Source organism: Hyperolius riggenbachi, chromosome 4 (assembly GCF_040937935.1).
Source record: "Hyperolius riggenbachi isolate aHypRig1 chromosome 4, aHypRig1.pri, whole genome shotgun sequence".
Taxonomy (NCBI): domain Eukaryota; kingdom Metazoa; phylum Chordata; class Amphibia; order Anura; family Hyperoliidae; genus Hyperolius; species Hyperolius riggenbachi.
Window position 1 is genome coordinate 169,196,407 of NC_090649.1, and position 21,129 is coordinate 169,217,535.

Here is a 21,129-nt window from a genome sequence, read left to right on the forward strand (position 1 = left end):
CAGTTATTGTGTCTGCTTCTTGGGGGTAAGTCCACTGCTGCCTCCCAAGAATTTTTAGAGTTTTTAGACTTTTTTTATCCTGCTGGCACCTCGGTTTTCTACCGATTATACTGTGTCAAACCCTGGTGGAGGGGTGACCTACCCCTTTTTCTTTCCAATCTACAGAGAGCGACTTCTTAATCCTGAGTGAGGACAGGTCTAATCTCCTCACCTGCATGTACTCTGGTTGCCTGAAAGGTAACCCTGGCTTGAGAGTATCTTATTCTCACACTTTTACTATTCAACATATTTCAATACATAGTTCTCTATTTTAGCTTTTATGAAATGACATTTTCCTAAGTGCTCAGTAAAGTCAGCTGTTTTCTGCATTGCCGAATGCGGTAATGCTTTATGAATCGACTCCTATGATTACTCATTTTTAGTAGCAAACATTATATGTGCCAGATGTGGATATAATGTAGGTTCATGTGGATGTGCTTAAAAGCAAAATCAATAAAATGCAGGGCAGGCAATACAGGCAAATGAGTGAATTCAATGAGGGTATGGAACATCATTGTTGTCATCACTTCCTGTTCCCAGGAACTCAATAGAGGTTTGACAATATAATCTAACAACTGGTAATCCTGGAGACAGGCATTAACACACCACAATAAAAACTTCTCTGGGATTCTTAAAGTGCATTCTCCCGTCAATTTGTGCCATCTAGCAAGTGTTGAACTTAATACCATGCTGCACAGATGCATTGCTAGGCAACAGAGCAGTTAGTTGAGTCCCCAGGGAGAAAAGCGCTATATAAATATTATTGTTATTGTTATTGTTACTGTAGGTGGGGTAAGGAGGGGAACAAGGGACTTGGCAGCAAATTGTTGCTTAAAGATCCAGCATACTGGATCATTAGTTCCACCTCGGCAGGATGTGCAAGAGGGTAAAGATTTCTCCTACTTCTTGCAAAGCCCAACCTCATGTGATAAACTATGCAAGCTGGTATAGTCCCAGAGACAGAACACCATATTTGCATGATCAGCCATTTTGGCAATGGGTTAAAAGAGGCTTGGGGACCTGCTGCTTATTTAAATACATTTCAATAAAAACAAGGAAATAAAAGAGGTGGAACCTATGTTGTGCATGCATAGGAATGCATTTATCAACAAGTAAGACCAGGTAACCACAGACAGTTAAATCATTTCCCTAAAAAGAAACCTGAATGTCAGCGATATGCAGGCTTGTTTGGTTTGGATTGAACAACATATGTCTAGGTTAGACCCAGATTCAAACAGCAATACTTTAAATGCTATTTCAAGCACATACACAAGGGATTGGCAGATATACTTTTTTCACTAAAATGTATATGGTCAGTGACTGCAGTGGAATTTAATTGACACTTTTTAGTTATTATTTTTATTTGAATAAAACCAAAAAAGGCAGTAATGTTGTATAACATGTCTGATAATACCATCTGGCAATCGTGATTAACAGTATGAGTATGCACATTAATTATTCATTGTGGTCTCATTACAAAGAGATAATGGTCAATAAATGAATCTAAATGCTAGATGAAATTTTCCTGAATTCTCAAATGGATGCAAACCTTAATATTACTGCAAGATCAATCAGTTGTTGATTAGCCTCTAGTTAACCATTTCCTACAATTGCTAATAGAACATTTAATACATGTATGCTGCACTTTATGAAATGATCTTAAAACCTTTAGCTGCATTAAAACAATAAATAAATATTACATTTAAAAAAGTGTGGCCTATTGCTGAAACTACCAAGAATATGAACTTGTATTTGAATCTACCTCTTGATTCTAGGTCATCCCAGAAGAGTTCTCCTTTGGCAGACTGTGCATCATCCAAGGCAACTATAAGGCCAAGAGGATTTTTACGGCTAAAACAAATTGATAATAAAAAGTTGTTTATATCATTTGCATATTAAAACAGAAAAAAAGCTAGAAAGTCGTATCATGTAAAAATAAGTTTATCTAGTAGCTGGCATAAGTTCAAATTAAAAGAAAAATAATAAAGACATTTATACTGCACAATGTTCTTTTACACTCTAATTGTTAAATATCTCCTGCAGTGACTAGATTGGTGCAAACCAGTTTAATAAGCAATGTTATGGGGTAGTATGAGAAAGACAATAGAACATTTTAGTTATGGTTGACATCATTATTGGATAATTCAATCTAAAAATTGCCTTAGTCTCTAACATTGTAGTGCATAGATCAAATATCCATGCATAAATGAATATAGAATGCAAACTGTGACATATGTGTTGAGCCATTAAAGTAAACCTATACTATTATAAAACAACTTATAAAATCACATTTGTTAAAAGTTCCCAGCTAAAGTAAATCTCACTTTCCATTAAAAAAAAAAAAAAAAAAAAAACCTGATGAGACCTGCAAAAAAATAAATAAACAATTCACATTTCTGAATTATGCATGATGGGGCCAGCCACATTTTCTTTCACCTAGGGCTTTGGCTAGCATGATAAACTTGCTGATATGCAGCATGTTACCTGTTTACATAGCTTGTCTGGACATTGCTTTGTCACAATGTTTCGTGTGTTTTTTGCAAGGCACTACAATAAAAGTCTGACGTAAATTGCCTGAACTCCTCAGAGAGACAGTTAAGGTGGCCATACACTTGTTAGATTAGCAGCAGATAGATCATCAGTTAGATTTCTGATCTATCTGATGTGTTTAGGAACATTTTTTACTAGGAACAGATTTCCAATATATTTCAGTATGAAATTTATTGAAAATTGATCTGATGGCATTTGTTTGCCATCAGATTTCCATTAGGTCCAATGGAAAGTGATAAGCAATCTCAACAGATCGACCTAGATTTTCCAGCATGTCAGATCGATTGAAATCGATCGAAATCGGCCACAAATCGATCGATCGGCCAATCGATTTGTGATCGATCGGCCGCTAATCGGCCCAATGTATGGGCCCCTTTAGAGACATGGATATTTACTCTGTAAAATGCTGAGGAAGATATTGGCGCTATATACACTAAATAATAATACAAATTGTGCTGGTTCAGCATGTGCATCATTTAGGAATCGTAGATGAACTGCTAATGAATGCCTAACAATCTTTGATCCATTTTTTTCAATGGATCAAAGATTGTCAGGCATTCATTAGCAGTTAATCTACGATTCCTAAATGATGCACATGCTGAACCAGCACAAGGAACAGTTTTCCTTCTTAAAACAGAAGGTGTTTGTGATTATTCGTGTTGGAATGAGCTTTGAGGTGTCCCACAGTGCACCACTGCTGAATATTCAAATCATCTTTTGTTGTCCCTGTAAGCTAGCCACACCTTCAGAACCGCTGGACTGCAACAATGTTAAACAACTAATATAGAGCAAAATGCCCCTGAGCAGGGTTGTTGCCATGGACATGTTATACTCTTAGTACCAAAGAAAAGTATTCATCTGGGCAATTAAATAAACGTCATCAAATATTGCAAAAATATCAAATGTTTTCTTAGGGAACGTATCTCAAAACTACCATAAAAATTAAAATCCCATCAATTCACAGGAAAACAGGTAATTCACACACTAATATATTACCAGTTGTATATAAAAGTATTCTGAGAGACCAGGACATGGGATTACATTTAAAAAGCATAGACCAACAATAATAAATAATAGCCTTCCAATGTGATAAATGATAAAGCCCTGCAATCGGATTGAGCTGTCAAAGATAAAGTGGCTACTAAGCCAAAAATAGATAGTCTCTTACCCAGTCCGGCAACTCCTAGTGTGAACCACGCTCCCTTCCTGTGCTCCTTTATGTGTTACGTGACACAGTCACTTCTCCAGAAGGTAACCTATATTTTTTGCAGTATTTGGTGACGTTTATTTAAATGCCCAGATGGATACTTTTCTTTGGTACTAGGACTGCAATGATGTATCAGCTTGTTAATATTACAGAGTCAAACTAACCCAACATGCATATAGTCTGTTTTGGATTGGTTGATCCTCATCAGTGCATGACCTGGATTAATATGGCTCTATGGGGTAGGCTTTTAAACACCCAGAGTTACAGATTGCCCAGCAAGATCACAGTGAACCAGAACTCCTAGGAGTGTGTAAGGGGCTGAAAGAGATCAAAGGCCGCCTTACTAAAATGTTATTCAAAACAGTGGTTTGCCTTTTTAAAACAGAAGGTTTTTGTGATTATTCAGGTTGGAGTGAGCTTTGAGGTGTCCCACAATGCATCACTGCATAAGCAGTGATTATATCCTTAAATCGTAAATCAGAAAAACAGAAATGTGACTGGTCTAAAATGTCCAAGGTGATACCATTTTTTGGGGAAGAATTCTGCATTCTCTGATTGGTCCATTGGTTCCAAGTTCTGTGATTTGGCTAAAATTACTGAGCTGCAATAAATCTGATTTCAGCAGAATTCTGATTTTCGTTTTCCAAATTCCGATCAGAAATGCCAATTTCCAAATCGGAAATGAGGAAATTTCAATTCTGCGAAATCTGAATGAGCATCCCTAGTACTATAAATATATATATAAACAAAGACATAGGGATTGCAGCACACAGCTCTTTTTTATTAGAGCAAAAACACTTTATACCGGCAGACAGTTTCGGTCGTCCCTGACTGTTTTGCGTGCACACTACCCCTGGCTGTGAGGGATAACTGGGACAGCTATATACAGTGGGATGCGAAAGTTTGGGCAACTGTGAAGAAACGCGGAAAAGCCGCCGTCTCTCAAGGTGAGGCGGCTGTCTCCGCGTCCAGCATGGCGTCACAACGCGGAAAAACCGCCGCATAGGCAGAGCGGCGGAATCCGCATTGGGAACAGCGGAATCCACATTGGAACTGGATACATTGCAAGACAGTTCTAGTGTGGCTGGGACTGATAGTCCACCAGGATTCAGAGTAACGCGCGCGCGCGCACAGAGACAGAGCTTATATAACAGCCAGAAGTGAGTCAGCTGACCAGGCTGGTCAGCTGATATTTTCCACAACTCTCATTGGTCCAGCAATTAGGGAGGTTCTGGAAAGGTCCTTGGGTATATATACTGCTGGCTGTTCACTTGTTCCTTGTCTGGCGTTGCGATCACATACGTGGGAGCACCCAGATCCGTAGTCAAATCCGCAAGTGTTCCGGGACCAGCTGGAGCTGTAATCCTACACTTAGCTAGATTCTGTTGATAGCTAAAGTACTAGTTTGATTGTGATTATCTGTTATGACTCTTTGCCTGCCTGACTATCCTCCTGAACTCTGATCTTGCACCTCGATATTTCTGATACTCTGTTGCCGAACCCCGGCTCGTTCCTAGACTCTGCTTCTGCCTCCTGATTTTGTACCTCGATATTTCTGATACCCCGTTGCCGATACCCTGCCTGTACTTAGACTCCGCCTTTGCCTCCTGATCTTGTACTTTATCTGTCCGTGTGTGTACGACCTGGCTTGTCCGACCTCGAGAACCGACCTTACTATTGGAGGCGGTTCCCCGTCCTGTCAGTGACACCTCCTCCTGAGTGTCACTTTCAGACCATCCTTCCTACTGTCAGTCTGACTCCTCCCGTCTTGGAGAGCTCAGGTCTGCGGAAGGAATCTGTGCAGTACTCCTTGCTGCACTGAGGCCTAGTCCTCTAAGTGTTACCGTTACACCAAACACTACACTCTACTCAGGTGAACAGAGGTTAGCGAGTATATCGGATTATCAGTGATACTGCAGATCACTTATAATCTGGTATACATCTGTATTCCCAGTGATACTGCAGATCACCGGTAATCAGGTCCTATCTGTGCTTCACCGATCGTTACAGAACGCCAGACCAATAAACAGATGGACGCACGCGCTGACCCTCTGACTGTGCTCGCCACTTCGGTGGATACTATTCATCAAGCACTGGGCCAGCACAAAGCTTTAATTGATGCCCTAACAGGCTCTGTGCAAACCCTTCATACGTCAGTTGATTCGGTGCGATCCCCTCCTAGTGATGACATACGTATGCCCATACCAGACAAATTTTCCGGCCACAAGTCTGACTTCCGGAATTTAAGGAGTAGAGTGTTATCATATTTCGAGTTGAGACCCCGATCCTCGGGGACTGAGACCCCACGGGTCATTTTTATTAAAACCTTGTTAACTGGTGATTCCCAGTCCTGGGCATACAACCTGCCTCCCACAGATACAGATCTGACCTCGGTAGAGGAATTTTTTAAGGCCATAGCAGTGATATATGATGACCCTGACCTTGCGGCAACCTCTGAGCGGAAGCTCAAACTTTTGCGGCAAGGCAGAGGCTCGGTCGAGGATTACGCGGCAGAATTTCGTAGGTGGTCAGTTACCTCCAGATTTTGACACCTATGCCCTGTTAGATTACTTCCTGTCTGGGTTGTCGGATGAGGTCTCTGACCTAATGTTAAGCCAACCCGAACCCAAAACAGTCGATGAGGCCATCTCATCGGCCATTCGAATCGACCGTAGGCTACGCCATCAGAGACAGACTAGGGGCAGTCATCGGGTTAGGTCGACCTCTTACGCAGTGCCTCCCACTGCACCCCTAGTAACTCCGTCTCCTTCTGTCTCATCGCCTCCGGTCTTGCCTCCACCTGAGCCGATGCAGATCAGTCGGTCTAAGTTGACCCAAGTGGAGAGAAGACGGAGATTGTCGGAACAACTATGTTTATACTGTGGGGAAGGGGGGCATAGGGTACGAGACTGTCCCATTAATCCTAATAGGGATAAGCCGGGAAATGCTACCGCCTAGGAGTGATAAGGGGTGACACCCTAGGCGCCCAGCTCACACCCCTGAAAGAAAGACGATTGCTCCTCCCCTGTACAATTACATGGGGGGGACAAATCTGAAGCCACGGAGGCCTTTATTGATTCAGGCTCCGCGGCTAATTTCATGAGTTCCGAATTTGCAGAGAAGTTGGACATTCCTCTCACCCCAGTAAAACCACCTATCCAGGTTACTGCTGTCGACGACTCCCTGTTACAAAGGGACCGTCCGCTGTCCCAGACACCAGAGGTGGAAGTCATTACTGGGGTACTGCATAGGGAGAGTTTACGTTTTTTTGTGTTACATATGACCACCTCCACCATTGTCCTAGGTATGCCCTGACTGCAGCTTCATTCACCACAGATTAATTGGGCGACAGGACAACTAACCAGTTGGTCAGACTTCTGTTCCCAACAGTGTCTAGGGAAAGTGATATTAGGTCAGACCAAGGTTCATGTGGAGGGTATTCCCGAGCAATACTCCGAATTCTCGGATGTATTCTGCCCCAAGGCTGCTGATAGGTTACCTCCTCATCGCCCTTTCGATTGCCCCATCGATCTCCGTGCCGGTTGTATGCCCCCTAGGGGTCACCTGTATAATTTGTCTGGACCAGAGAAAGTGGCTATGCAGGAGTACATCCGTGACAATCTGGCCAAGGGGTTCATTCGCCCCTCCCGCTCGCCTGTGGGGGCCGGTTTCTTTTTTGTTAAGAAAAAAGACGGAGGTCTTCGACCTTGCATAGATTATCGGGGCCTAAATAAAATCACGGTGAAGAATCGTTATCCATTGCCATTAATAAACGATTTATTCACGCAGGTCACAGACGCTAAGATCTTTTCAAAATTGGATCTGAGGGGTGCATACAACCTGATCCGCATTAGAAAGGGTGATGAATGGAAGACGGCCTTCAACACACCCGACGGGCATTACGAGTACTTAGTGATGCCCTTCGGGTTGTGCAATGCACCAGCCGTCTTCCAGGAATTAATTAATGAGGTATTCAGGGAGGTGTTGGGTAGATTTGTGCTTGTATACCTTGACGATATACTAATCTACTCCAACAACCTCTCCGAGCACAGGGTCCATGTCAGATTTGTGCTAAACAAGCTGAGACAAAATCTGCTGTACGCCAAGTTGGAAAAATGTATTTTTGAAGTTACATCTGTCGCCTTTCTGGGGTACATAGTCTCCACCTCGGGCCTGTCTATGGACCCTGCCAAGGTATCCGCTGTTCTGGAGTGGCCTCAGCCGGTGGGGTTAAAGTCGTTGCAACATTTTCTGGGCTTTGCAAACTATTATAGAAGGTTCATAAAGGGGTACTCCACAGTCATTGCACCTCTCACCAGTCTCACTAGGAAAGGGGCAGATACTACTCACTGGTCGCCTGAGGCCCTACAGGCATTTTCGACCTTGAAGGAGCTGTTCTGCACGGCACCCATACTAAGACACGTAGACACTTCCTTCCCTTTTATTGTTGAGGTAGATGCCTCAGAAGTCGGGGTGGGGGCTGTGCTGTCTCAGGTTTACAGGGTAGATTGCACCCGTGTGCCTATTTTTCTCAGAGATTCTCTCCAGCAGAGAGAAACTACGATATAGGCAACAGGGAGCTCTTAGCCATTAAACTAGCCTTTGAAGAATGGCGTCATTGGTTAGAAGGAGCGGAGCATACTATCACGGTTTTTACCGACCACAAGAATCTGGAATACATCGAGGGGGCTAAGAGGTTAAGCCCTCGTCAGGCTCGATGGTCCCTGTTTTTTTCAAGGTTCACATTCATGATTACGTACACCCCGGGCAGTAAGAATACTAAGGCAGATGTGCTATCCAGGTGCTTTGAGCCAGAGACAGCACAGTCCTCCGTCCCTGAGACAATTGTTCCGCCAAAAATTGGTGCTGGCTGCAATGGATACTTGGGAAGACTGGAAGGAGAAGTTGAGCCCCTTCCAGCAGGACATCCCGGAAGGGAAGCCTGAAGGGGTCATGTTCATTCCCTTGCCCTTTCGTCTTCAGATCCTTGAAATGTTCCACGCACATAAAAATGCTGGACATCCCGGAGTCGCCAGAACACAGGATCTTGTAGCCAGGTGTGCCTGGTGGCCCTCCCTGTCTGTTGATTGCAGGGAATTTGTTAGGGAATGTGCAATATGTGCTAAGAGTAAACCCTCCCGACTGGCACCTGTCGGTACCTTACAGCCTTTGCCCGCCCCGAGTGAGCCATGGACCCACTTGTCCATGGATTTCGTGGGTGAGCTCCCCAGGTCTGAGGGCATGTCGGTCATTTGGGTGGTAGTCGACCGCTTCAGCAAGATGGCCCATTTCGTGCCCTTGAAAGGACTCCCCTCGGCCCAGGAATTGGCCGACCTATTCATCATCCACATTTTCCGGCTGCATGGCATTCCAGAAAACATAGTGTCGGATAGGGGAGTCCAATTCATTTCTAGATTCTGGAGGGCATTTTGCCACCAAATGGGCATGAAGCTGTCTTTCTCGTCCGGCTACCACCCACAGACCAATTGGCAGACTGAACGGATTAATCAGTCTTTGGAGCAGTTCTTAAGATGTTATGTTGCAGAGGCGCAGAATGACTGGGTAAAATTTCTGGCCTTCGCAGAGTTCGCTCAGAACAATTTGAAAAATTCGTCGTCTGTTTTTTCTCCGTTCCAGATTGTAACGGGGAGATCGCCCAAATTTTCCCCCTTGCCAGTTGCTTCTTCTCCGTTTCCAACCCTGGAAGTCTGGCAGAGGGCATTGAAAGGCATCTGGGGGACGGTGAAGAGTAATCTGGAAAAAGCATTCCAGAGTCAAAAGGGTCAGGCTGACAAGAGACGCTCGTTGGAGTGGAAGTTCCAGCCAGGAGACTTGGTCTGGGTGTCCACACGTCACTTGACCCTGAGACAGCCTTCAGATAAATTGGGCCCCAGGTTTGTGGGCCTATTTGCGGTGGCTAAGAAGATCAATAACGTTACTTATTCCATTGATCTTCCCGCCAGCATGCGTGGGGTAAGGTCCTTCCATGTGTCCCTCCTTAAGTTAGCGGTCCATGTGGGTCCCACTCCTCCTCCTCCTGTGTTGGTAGATGATCAGCCTGAGTACGAGGTAGAAAGGATTTTAGATTCACGCATTGTACAAAACTCAGTACAATATCTCGTACATTGGAAAGGGTACGGCATTGAGGAGAGACAATGGGTACCGGGGAATCGCATGCATGCGGACGGATTAAGGAGGGAGTTTCACGCCTTACATCCCGAGAAACCTGGTAGGAGTTGTCCGGAGTCCACTCCTCGGGAGGGGGGTACTGTGAAGAAACGTGGAAAAGCCGCCGTCTCTCAAGGTGAGGCGGCTGTCTCCGCGTCCAGCATGGCGTCACAACGCGGAAAAAATGCCGCATGCCGCATAGGCAGAGCGGCGGAATCCGCATTGGGAACAGCGGAATCCGCATTGGAACTGGATACATTGCAAGACAGTTCTAGTGTGGCTGGGACTGATAGTCCACCAGGATTCAGAGTAACACGCGCGCGCGCACAGAGACAGAGCTTATATAACAGCCAGAAGTGAGTCAGCTGACCAGGCTGGTCAACTGACATTTTCCACAACTCTCATTGGTCCAGCAATTAGGGAGGTCCTGTAAAGGTCCTTGGGTATATATACTGCTGGCTGTTCACTTGTTCCTTGTCTGGCGTTGCGATCACATACGTGGGAGCACCCAGATCCGTAGTCAGATCCGCAAGTGTGCCAGGACCAGCTGGAGCTGTAATCCTACACTTAGCTAGATTCTGTTGATAGCTAAAGTACTAGTTTGATTGTGATTATCTGTTATGACTCTTTGCCTGCCTGACTATCCTCCTGAACTCTGATCTTGCACCTCGATATTTCTGATACTCTGTTGCCGAACCCTGGCTCGTTCCTAGACTCTGCTTCTGCCTCCTGATTTTGTACCTCGATATTCCTGATACCCCGTTTCCGATACCCTGCCTGTACTTAGACTCCGCCTTTGCCTCCTGATCTTGTACTTTATCTGTCCGTGTGTGTACGACCTGGCTTGTCCGACCTCGAGAACCAACCTTACTATTGGAGGCGGTTCCCCGTCCTGTCAGTGAAACCTCCTCCTGAGTGTCACTTTCAGACCATCCTTCCTACTGTCAGTCTGACTCCTCCCGTCTTGGAGAGCTCAGGTCTGCGGAAGGAATCTGTGCAGTACTCCTTGCTGCACTGAGGCCTAGTCCTCTAAGTGTTACCGTTACACCAAACACTACACTCTACTCAGGTGAACAGAGGTTAGCGAGTATATCGGATTATCAGTGATACTGCAGATCACTTATAATCTGGTATACATCTGTATTCCCAGTGATACTGCAGATCACCGGTAATCAGGTTCTCTCTGTGCTTCACCGATCGTTACAGCAACGTTGTTAATCATCATGATTTCCCTGTATAAATCGTTGGTTGTTACGATAAAAAATGTCAGTTAAATATATCATATAGTAGACACACACAGTGATATTTGAGAAGTGAAGTTTATTGGATTTACAGAAAGTGTGCAATAATTGTTTAAATAAAATTAGGCAGGTGCATAAATTTGGGCACTGTTGCCATTTTATTGATTCCAAAACCTTTAGAACTAATTATTGAAACTCAAACTGGATTGGTAAGCTTAGTGACCCCCCCTGACCTACATACACAGGTGAATCCAATTATAAGAAAAAGTATTTAAGGGGGTCAATTGTAAGTTCCCCACCTCTGTTAAATTACTCTGAAGAGTAGCAACATGGGGGTCTCAAAACAATTCTCTAATGACCTGAAGACAAAGATTGTTCACCATCATGGTTTAGGGGAAGGATACAGAAAGATGTCTCAGAGATTTCAGCTGTCTGTTTCCACAGTTAGGACCATATTGAGGAAATGGAAGACCACAGGCTCAGTTCAAGTTAAGGCTCAAAGTGGCAGACCAAGAAAAATCTTGCATAAACAGAAGCAACGAATGGTGAGAACAGTCAGAGTCAACCCACAGTCCATCACCAAAGACCTACAACATCATCTTGCTGCAGATGGAGTCACTGTGCATTGTTCAACCATTCTGCGCACTTTACACAAGGAGATGCTGTATGCAGAGGAAGCCTTTTCTCTGCCCACAGCACAAACAGAGTCGCTTGGGGTATGCTAAAGCACATTTGGACAAGCCAGCTTCATTTTGGAATAAGGTGCTGTGGAATGATGAAACTAAAATTGAGTTATTTGGGCATAACAAAGGGCGTTATGCATGGAGAAAAAACAATATAGCATTCCAAGAAAAACACCTGCTACCTACAGTAAAATATGGTAATGGTTCCCTCATGCTTTGGGGCTGTGTGGCCAGTGCAGGGACTGGGAATCTTGTCAAAGTTGAGGAACGCATGGATTCCATTCAGTATCAGCGGATTCTGGAGACCAATGTCCAGGAATCAGTGACAAAGCTGAAGCTGTGCCGCGGGCTGGATCTTTCAACAAGACAACAACCCTAAACACTGCTCAAAATTCACTAAGGCATTCATGCAGAGGAACAAGTACAACATTCTGGAATGGCCATCTCAGTCCCCAGACCTGAATATAATTGAAAATCTGTGACGTGAGTTAGAATGAGCTGTCCATGCTCGGAAGCCATCAAACCTGAATGAACTAGAGATGTTTTGTAAAGAGGAATAGTCCAAAATACCTTCAACCAGAATTCAGACTCTCATTGGAACCTACAGGAAGTGTTTAGAGGCTGTAATTTCTGCAAAAGGAGGATCTACTAAATATTGATTTCATTTCTTTTTTGTGGTGCCCAAATGTATGCATCTGCCTAATTTTGTTTAACCTCTTTAGCGGTATGGACGCATTGTTACGTCCATTACCGCCGGAGGTCGCCGCTCAGGCCCCGCTGGGCCGATTTGAATATTTTTTTAAAACACGCAGCAAGCACTTTGCTTGCTGCGTGTCTCACCCGATCGCTGCCGCCCGCCACCGATCCGCCGCTACCCGCCGTGATGCAGGGCCCCCCCAGGCGAGACCCCGTGCGCTGCCTGGCCAATCAGTGCCAGGCAGCGCTGTGGGGTGGATCGGATTCCCCTTTGACGTCACGACGTCGATGAAGTCGGTGACGTCATCCCGCCCCGTCGCCATGGCGATGGGGGAAGCCCTCCAAGAGATCCCGTTCTTTGGGCTGGGGGGATGCCGCTGAGCAGCGGCTATCATGTAACGAGACGTCTCGCTACATGAAAAAAAAAATAATTAAAAAACGTATTTGCTGCCCCCTGGCGGATTTTAATAAACCGCCAGGGAGGTTAACCAATTATTGCACACTTTCTGTACATGCAATAAACTTAATTTCACTTTTCAAATATCAATGTGTGTGGCTCCTATATGATATATTTAACTGACATTTTTTATCGTAACAATCTGCGATTTATACAGGAAAATAATGACGAATAACAATGTTGCCCAAACTTTCGCATCCCACTGTATATATATATATATATATATATATATATATATATATAAAGACCTTTGTGTCGGTGCCAGACTCCTGCAGGTACACCACTTCTGCTCAACAGTAGTACTAGAGATACAAACGGGGATGACACACAACTGGCTTCAGCAAATAACTGTATTCAATAGCAAACAGAGGCACACAACATGTTTCAGGCGGAGCCCTTCTTCAGGGACACTTGAAACATGTCGTGTGCCTCTGTTTGCTATTGAATACAGTTATTTGCTGAAGCCAGTTGCGTGCCGTCTCCGTTCGTATCTCTCTCTAAATATATATCTGAGTACTGCTATACCTTTTTTACAGACATGATAAATGAATTTATTTTCAACAAAACTCATTTATGAGATTTTTAAAAGAGATAGTAGCAAATTCCTAAAGCAGCTTCCAAATCTTCTTATTTCCAGACCAATGTTTTGCAGGATCACACCTAATTCTTCTCTTTTCATGAACTGTAAAATAGTTTTCATGGAAGCTACACCAGGATAATGAAACTGGTAACCTTTCTCAAAGACGTTTAACTCTGACCAAATGTTAAATTTGAAGTGTAGCTTTCCTTTTATTGGCTGTGTGCTTTGGGGTTATGCAGGATACAGTTCAGCTGCACAAGCAACGCCGGTACTGACATACTGTACTTTTATTTCAGTAAAACTTTTTTTTCCCCCCACTTAGTAGCTTTTATATTTGCAGATGCCTAACAGACCTCTGGGGATGAAGAATGTCAGTCTGCTTGAAAATCAGCTTTTTCTTGAAAGCCAGAGTGCGCTGCTGCGATCTTGACATAATGCATAATGTTATGTCCATTTGAGTGCTTAAAGCAATATTTTACACGACTGTAAGAGAATCATCATCTTACCATAATTACTGATAAGATGTAATTATCATTCTGCTAACTATCAAGGAGTGAATTTATAATACGTTGCATCATCCTTTCTTTTAACAAATTATCATTTGGGTCATTTATGAAGAAATTACAGCATCTTAAACTGAAGTACTAAGTAATATTGTACACTGTATTATTGCAGATTTTTTAATTTTTTAATTTTTTTTTTTGCTAGAAGGGCAGTGTGAGCCTGGAATTCATTTTATATCTGAAACACAGTTATCATTGCTGCATTGATTTATAAGAAACTGAGTGGTGCTTATTTTTTACAATCAAAGTCCATAAACTACATAACATCCGATGTTCAGTGCAGTTTGCCTTCTTAAAACAGAAGGTATTTGTGATGATTCAGCTTTAAGTGAGCGACTGTGGTTTCCCACAATGCATCACTACTGAATATGTAAATTATCTCTTTATGCCCCTGAAGCCAGGCTTATATTACATCCAGAACTGCTGGTGTACAGTAAGCCTATAGCTTATTAAAAATTACAGAGCAACATCAACCCAGCATGCACACAGCCTGTTTCCGAATGTTGGTCCCCCTCAGTGCATGTCAGGGATTGATATGGCTTTATGGACAAGGGCTTGGACAAATACAACAGAATACCCAAGTAGCTCAGGTGACTGATTTAAGAAGGCAAATTACACTAGGCATTGCTTCTTAGTAGGAGGGCTTTTTGATCTGTTTTAGTCCTCTATACTATTCTAGTGGTTTTGGGTCACCCTGAGCTTCTTGGGTATACAACATGGTCACCTTTTTTCACTTCCCCAACAGATTATCTTTTTGTTGGGGAATTTTAGATTCACATAATGCTCTTGCTAAATTTGAGTTTCTTTCTAAAAACAGAAGGCATTTTCAAATATTCAGGTCTATATGAATACGAAGGTACTTCTTTGACTGTGCAATAAGTGAATTTGCAAATCATTCCTTAGGCCTCTTGCACACTACATGCAATTCCGATTTTTTTATATGATCCGATTTTTGATTGCGATAAAAAAAGTACTGCATGCTGCTACGTCTTTTTTATCTGTATTAAATATTGCATCGTATAAAAAAAATTGGAATTGCAACTGGGGCTCTACTGTATTGTCTTTGTTTGTACTTCATTTGAAGTACAAACTTAAATGTAATACAGTGATGATTGTAATCGCAATCAGCTACTTACGATTACGCAAATTTTCACTTACATTTTTGCAATTTCACCTGTACGTAACTACGATTAGTACATTTAACTGATTTCGTATAGTCATTTGTAATTTCACATAAAATTTCACTTAATTTTTGCGTAATATCGTGGCAGTGAATAGCAAAGCCCCAATGAATGCTATTGACACCAAATTTGCTACATATGTTAAGGAGAATAGTGGGTACAAGTCAAAAAAAGAATGTTCCAAAAATACATTGTAGTTTTTGAGAAAATTGATTTTAAAAATGCAAAGACAAATGGTTTTTAAACTCAGAAAAATGACAATTTAAAAACCATTTTTCTTTGCATTTTAAAATTGATTTTCTCAAAAACTACAAGGTCTTTTAAAAAATATGTTTGGGGTTATTTTTAGTTGTACCTACTATTCTCCTTAACATATGTCACAATTTTGGTGTCAATGGCATGTATGGGGTCTTTGCTATTAACCACTAAAGTCAGCACAAAGTTTTGCAAAATTTCACAAAAATTTACAAAATTAATTACGATTTTCCCTGAAATGTTGCATTACAATGCGTAATTGTGAATTTCAGTGCAAAATTTTGCATATGCGAAACTTCGGCCCACCACTGGTATTAGATAAAATAAACTGTTTTTAAAAAAGTATTCAAACACAGCACATTTATAAACTGTAATTTTGGTTTGCTGAAGTACATCATGGAAGAAACTGATAGTCTTGATCTTTAGATTTTTATTGAGAAAATGACGGTAAAACTCTAATAGCGTATCATAGACAGCACCTTTGCTTTCACGCCAAGTCTTATTATAATTTTTAATGCATTTCATTCTATAGAATAAGCAGCAAAATGTTGGTAATGGCTTGTACAGAATGTAACAGCCACAATGTTGTCTAATATTCTTAATTTAATGAGTCCAGGTGGCACAGGACTTGCAAAAAATGCCGCATTTTCTTTTGCAGGAAGTCAGCCAAACAACATTTTTCTCTTATAATTTGAAATTTAAGCTACATTATGTACTTTCAAAACAGATGAAAGTATTAAGCAGTTGGAACTGGCAGCAGAGTCACAATAATAGTCTGTGATTAAAATGATAGAATGAGTCCAGAGTAAAGTAATCTGAGGATAAAAAAACAGACTGACTGGCAGCTCAAGCTGGTTTGAGGCCTTTATCTACAGGTGTGCAATTAGCACAAATGATCTGTATGTGGCAGCTTCTGAATTAGGTTTTAGGAATATTGTTGTATGAGTGTGATGACAATGTTAGCCAATGCTTCACATTCCAATCAAGCAGGTTATTCATACCTGTGTTCTGTAGTGTTTGCTGGTTTCTGAGTGGGGAATATGTAGCCACCCCGGAGATGAAGCCCAATTTTGTCTGCTGGAAGATACATGGAGACTTTCTGCTTTCTGTTTGGGTAACGTGCACCCTATGAGAACATAAATGTTAATATATTGAACTGAATTACTGACTTCCATCAATAAACATATACACTGTGTAAACACTGAGGCCGGCTTTACACCGCGGATCGGCGGTAGCAGTGCGGCCCAGGAGCCACACTGCACCACATAGCCAAAACAGACCTTCGGGGATTTCTGTATCAGTATGCAGAAATCCCCATCTGGCAGCCGGCAAAGCAGGAAGTGACGCTCACTTCCTGTGGCCGAAGTGATCACGTGCATTGAAGCGTGTTGCATAAAACTTGTGGCAGTCATTGTGGCAGTCATGGGTACAAGAACCACACATCGCCATAGACTTACAGGACTTCCGGTCCAAGGCAGGTCACCACAGAGCCGCACGGTAACCTAGATTTTCCCTTGTGTCAGGAAAGCAATGAAAACATGACTTCCATCACATCGCACTGCACCGCATTGGTATAAAAGGCCTTATAGACTAACAACGCTCTAGCGGTGGGCTGCGGTAGAAATGCTGAACCGAACCAGTGTGAAAGGGCCCTCACACAACCTGTAATTGTAACACTACTAAATACTCTTCAGTGAAGCAGATCATTTTTGTGACTGTTAGTGATCTGAATTTTGAACGTGGGGAGTTTTTTATTAGGACTTCCAATAATAAAGGTAGATATCAATCATTTTGGTTGGTCAGGGATAGTTAGGTTTAAGAGAAAGATGTCAGTCTATACAAGCATTGCCAGGTCATAATCCAATGAGCAGAGGAAGCTACTACTGAGATTAAGCTGGAGGACTTGAATAAATAATTTCTACTCTGATTGCCTGGACTTCTGGACAATTTGGAGTGCTGGAGTAGGTCTGGGAGGTGCTAATTTACCTTTCAGTGAAGCCCAGACCCTTTTGAGCAACAAAGGTTGGTCAGTGGCTAGGAACTGAGTCATTTCAGGGGGAATATTATATTAGATTTTTCAAGCAGATTTGGTCAGAGTAATAAAACATATTGATTTACAAAATTATTCCTTTTTGATCCATTTTTCATCAATTTTGACCTAAAAACAAGAAAATATCAATTGGACTGGATTGATGGTTGATCTGGGTGTGGGCAGGAACATCTTGATCGGTGGCCCGTAGTGTTGCACTGTATCAAACAGGACAATGCTGCTTTCCAATTGATTTTCAATATACAGTGTTCCCTGCTGGAATCTATTGAAAATCTGATTCTTCTCTGAATCAATTCAGATGAAAAAGGAATAATTTTGCCACATTGGGTGGCAATCTATAAGTGTATGGGTATTTCCACAGGACATCTGTATAAACTCCTATTGAAATTTAACTGTTTTCTGTTTTCAGTAGATCATTTCAGTCAATATAAGGTTTTTTTTTGTTTGTTTGTTTGCTATTTAAACTCAAATTTGTGTAAAACTTTAGCTTATCTTTCTCGTTCATTTTATTTTTGGAACGAGGTGAGCAAATTGAAAATTCTTAAGCATGTAAAAAATGTATTAAGTTGCAAACATTGTTGTGCCTACTCTTAAACATGAATGTTTTATGTTTAGCCTGTATGAGATATTCTTCTCTATAGTGTCCATAGTACTGCCTGCAGTTACTAAACAGCAAGCTGAAGGGGAAGTAGATGTACTTTCCTGGAGTCCCACTTGATCAAATTATCTCAAGATTGTACACAGGGGTGTAGCAATAGCCATAGCAACTGCTATGGGGGCCTGGAGCATAGGGGGCCCAGGTGGCAGGGGCGTAACTATAGACCCTGCAAGGGATGCAGCCGCAGGGGGGGCCCATGGTTCACGGTACCTGTGTGTGACAGGTGCACATTTTTTAATTCCAATCACTGCAGTGCATACCTGTAACAGTGAACAGGTGTAGTGATTGGGATTACAAATGTGCAGCTGCCTGTCACACACACAGGTAGTCACTGAATGTGCTGGACCTGGCAGTGGCACAGTAGGAATTACCAAGGCTGTCTATGCAACACAAGTGTCTGTGGGACACACACACACACACACACACACACACACACACAAAATAGATCACAAGATCAAGATTAGCTCTCAAAAGAGCTGTTGAGGGGTGCTTTTTTAGCAATAAGAATCAACAAGAAGCAAGCTAACAAGCCGACAAGAGCCTAACTAAGCTTTCCCTATGAGAGAGTTTGCAGCAGCTGTCCCTTCTCTATTTACTGCAGGCACATGAGTGAGTCCAATGCCTGATGTTGCCTGCCTTTTATAAGGAGGGAGGGCTCCAGGAGGGAGTGCAGCCTGATTGGCTACAATGTGCCTGCTGACTGTGATGTTGAGGGTCAAAGTTGACCCTAATGATGCACTATGGGGGCGAATTGAACTTGTGGTAAAAGTTTGCGGTTCTCCGCTATCGTGAACCCCGTAAGTTTGTCGGTTCCAGTTCGCCGGTGAACCGTTTGGGCCATCTCTATTTGCCACATGCTTTATGTTGTGTGATGACAGTGACACAAAAGATTTTGTTATTTCATTCCTGGCACTTGCTAAATAGAAATATATGCTTCTAAATGGCTATTTAAAGTAATGTTGAAATATCATGTACTTATTTCCTGCATATTAGCCAGAAACAAACTGTCAATTGAAACTAGAGCTCAGAGATCTATTTAGATACTGACACCTCACTTATCCTCAAAACATGTTAAGTTAATTATTGGCCCTAAAAATTTACCTATGAGGAACTGTTATATAAAACTATACCAAATACATTGTATTAATGTGTCATAATATGTATTGAAAGAATACTATATGATAATACTATTACCAAAAGTGTATACAAATTAAAACAATTGCTTACCGTTTCATAGTTGTACCACAAAGCATCAGGGATGTAAGCATCAGTATAGTCTGTGTTCTAAATTACAAAACAAATATTGTTAAAATATATATAAATGTTTTCTCATTTTACATATCCAGTATATTATATACAATTATATTATAAATGTAATGGTCATTTCCTCTGGGGCAAGAAGAGGTGCGAAAGAGGCTGATGGGGAAATTATATCTCCTGTGAGGAGGAGGCGGATATGTGCTAGTTTCCATAAAGAATCCCCCACAAGATTTATAAACATACAGTGTATGTACTCAGGAATAAAAACAATGATTTTGTTAAACTACATACATGAATGACTCAATGGAGTCCTGATGTATTTCATTTTATGCATGTCACCCACTACTTTTATCAATTACACAGGACCTACTTCTGCTCCAGTTCCAGAGAACCCCCCCCCCCCCATATCAGTCGATAGCTTGTAAAGAATAAATGCTCTACCTGATACATACTCTGGTGTGCCTTTTTGAGTGTTTTTTATCCATTATTGCTCCAGGAAAAATCCAATATGTCAGCCGGCTCATACCCATTCTGCTTCCAGGTTCTGAGCTGTTCTGGATGTGCTGTCTATGCTCTATGAGACTATAGACAAGCAGGGCTGCTCCTGCAGCCTTTCATCTGTGTGCTTTATTATTCTGGTATGCTGTGTGGCTGCCTGTAGGAAGTGTCTCTCATTGGAATGAAACTGCATAAATAATAATGATGACTGCACAGTCAGTGCACACAGACCACCCTTGTCTTTTGTTTCAGAGCGTCTTTCTCGGCAGGAACAGCTCCTCCCAGTCATCAGAGCTCTGCGTATGCAAAGCAGGAAAGCTTAGCCAGAAGGGGGCGGGCTTGAAAAGACTTCACAGAAGACTGACTCAGCTATAATGATTCTAGATCAAACCTAGACTGAATGCGCAGTTGGGGAATTCTTATCAGAGCTGATAACAGGCAGATTTAGCAGAGAAGAATGAAACTAAAAACAGGGTAGGTGTTTACTGTCATGTTCCCACTGATAAATGTAATAAAATACATGAGGGTGCTTTCTTCTCTGGTTCTCTTTAATAACATTTGTATATAGCATTAATTGTTAGGGCAATCATTTAAAATTTAGATCTTGGATTTGCTAAATTGAACAGTTCTCACGTGTGCCTGCTTTCACTTTGTGATTTCCAGCCATAGTTTGGTAATGGCAGTGGCTTGCTAACAGCTGCTGGTGCAGTTTTTTAACTACTCTACAACGATCCCACGCCAAAGGGCGTGGCCGCGGCGGCAGCCCCAGGACCGCCTAACGCCAACTGGCATCAGGTCCTGCAGCCGGCTAATGCAGGAGATCGTGCACAGGCTGCTCCGCCCCGCCTTCAGTCTCCGAGCGGCAATCGCCGCTCAGGAGACTGTTAGATGGTGTAATCAATGTCTATTTACATATACAGCGCTGCAACCTGCAGCAGCGCTGTACTGGGGACAGCCGTGTGACACGGCTGTCCCCACCATATGCTGGGGAGTGATCGGACTGATCACGCTGATTGGCTGGCGAGGGGAGGGAGGGAGGGAGC

General features: G+C 42.5%; 1 protein-coding gene across 1 annotated transcript in view; it reads right to left on the reverse strand.

Annotated features, from left to right (window-relative positions):
- SI (sucrase-isomaltase) overlaps positions 1 to 21,129 on the reverse strand; it is a 328,081-nt gene that overhangs the window by 146,755 nt on the left and 160,197 nt on the right. The window contains exons 21-23 of the mRNA XM_068280942.1: positions 19,556 to 19,612; positions 16,622 to 16,746; positions 1,802 to 1,890 (exon numbers count right to left, since the gene is read on the reverse strand). Of these exons, the coding sequence (XP_068137043.1) occupies positions 1,802 to 1,890; positions 16,622 to 16,746; positions 19,556 to 19,612 (271 nt within the window). The remainder of the gene's footprint in view (positions 1 to 1,801; positions 1,891 to 16,621; positions 16,747 to 19,555; positions 19,613 to 21,129) is intronic.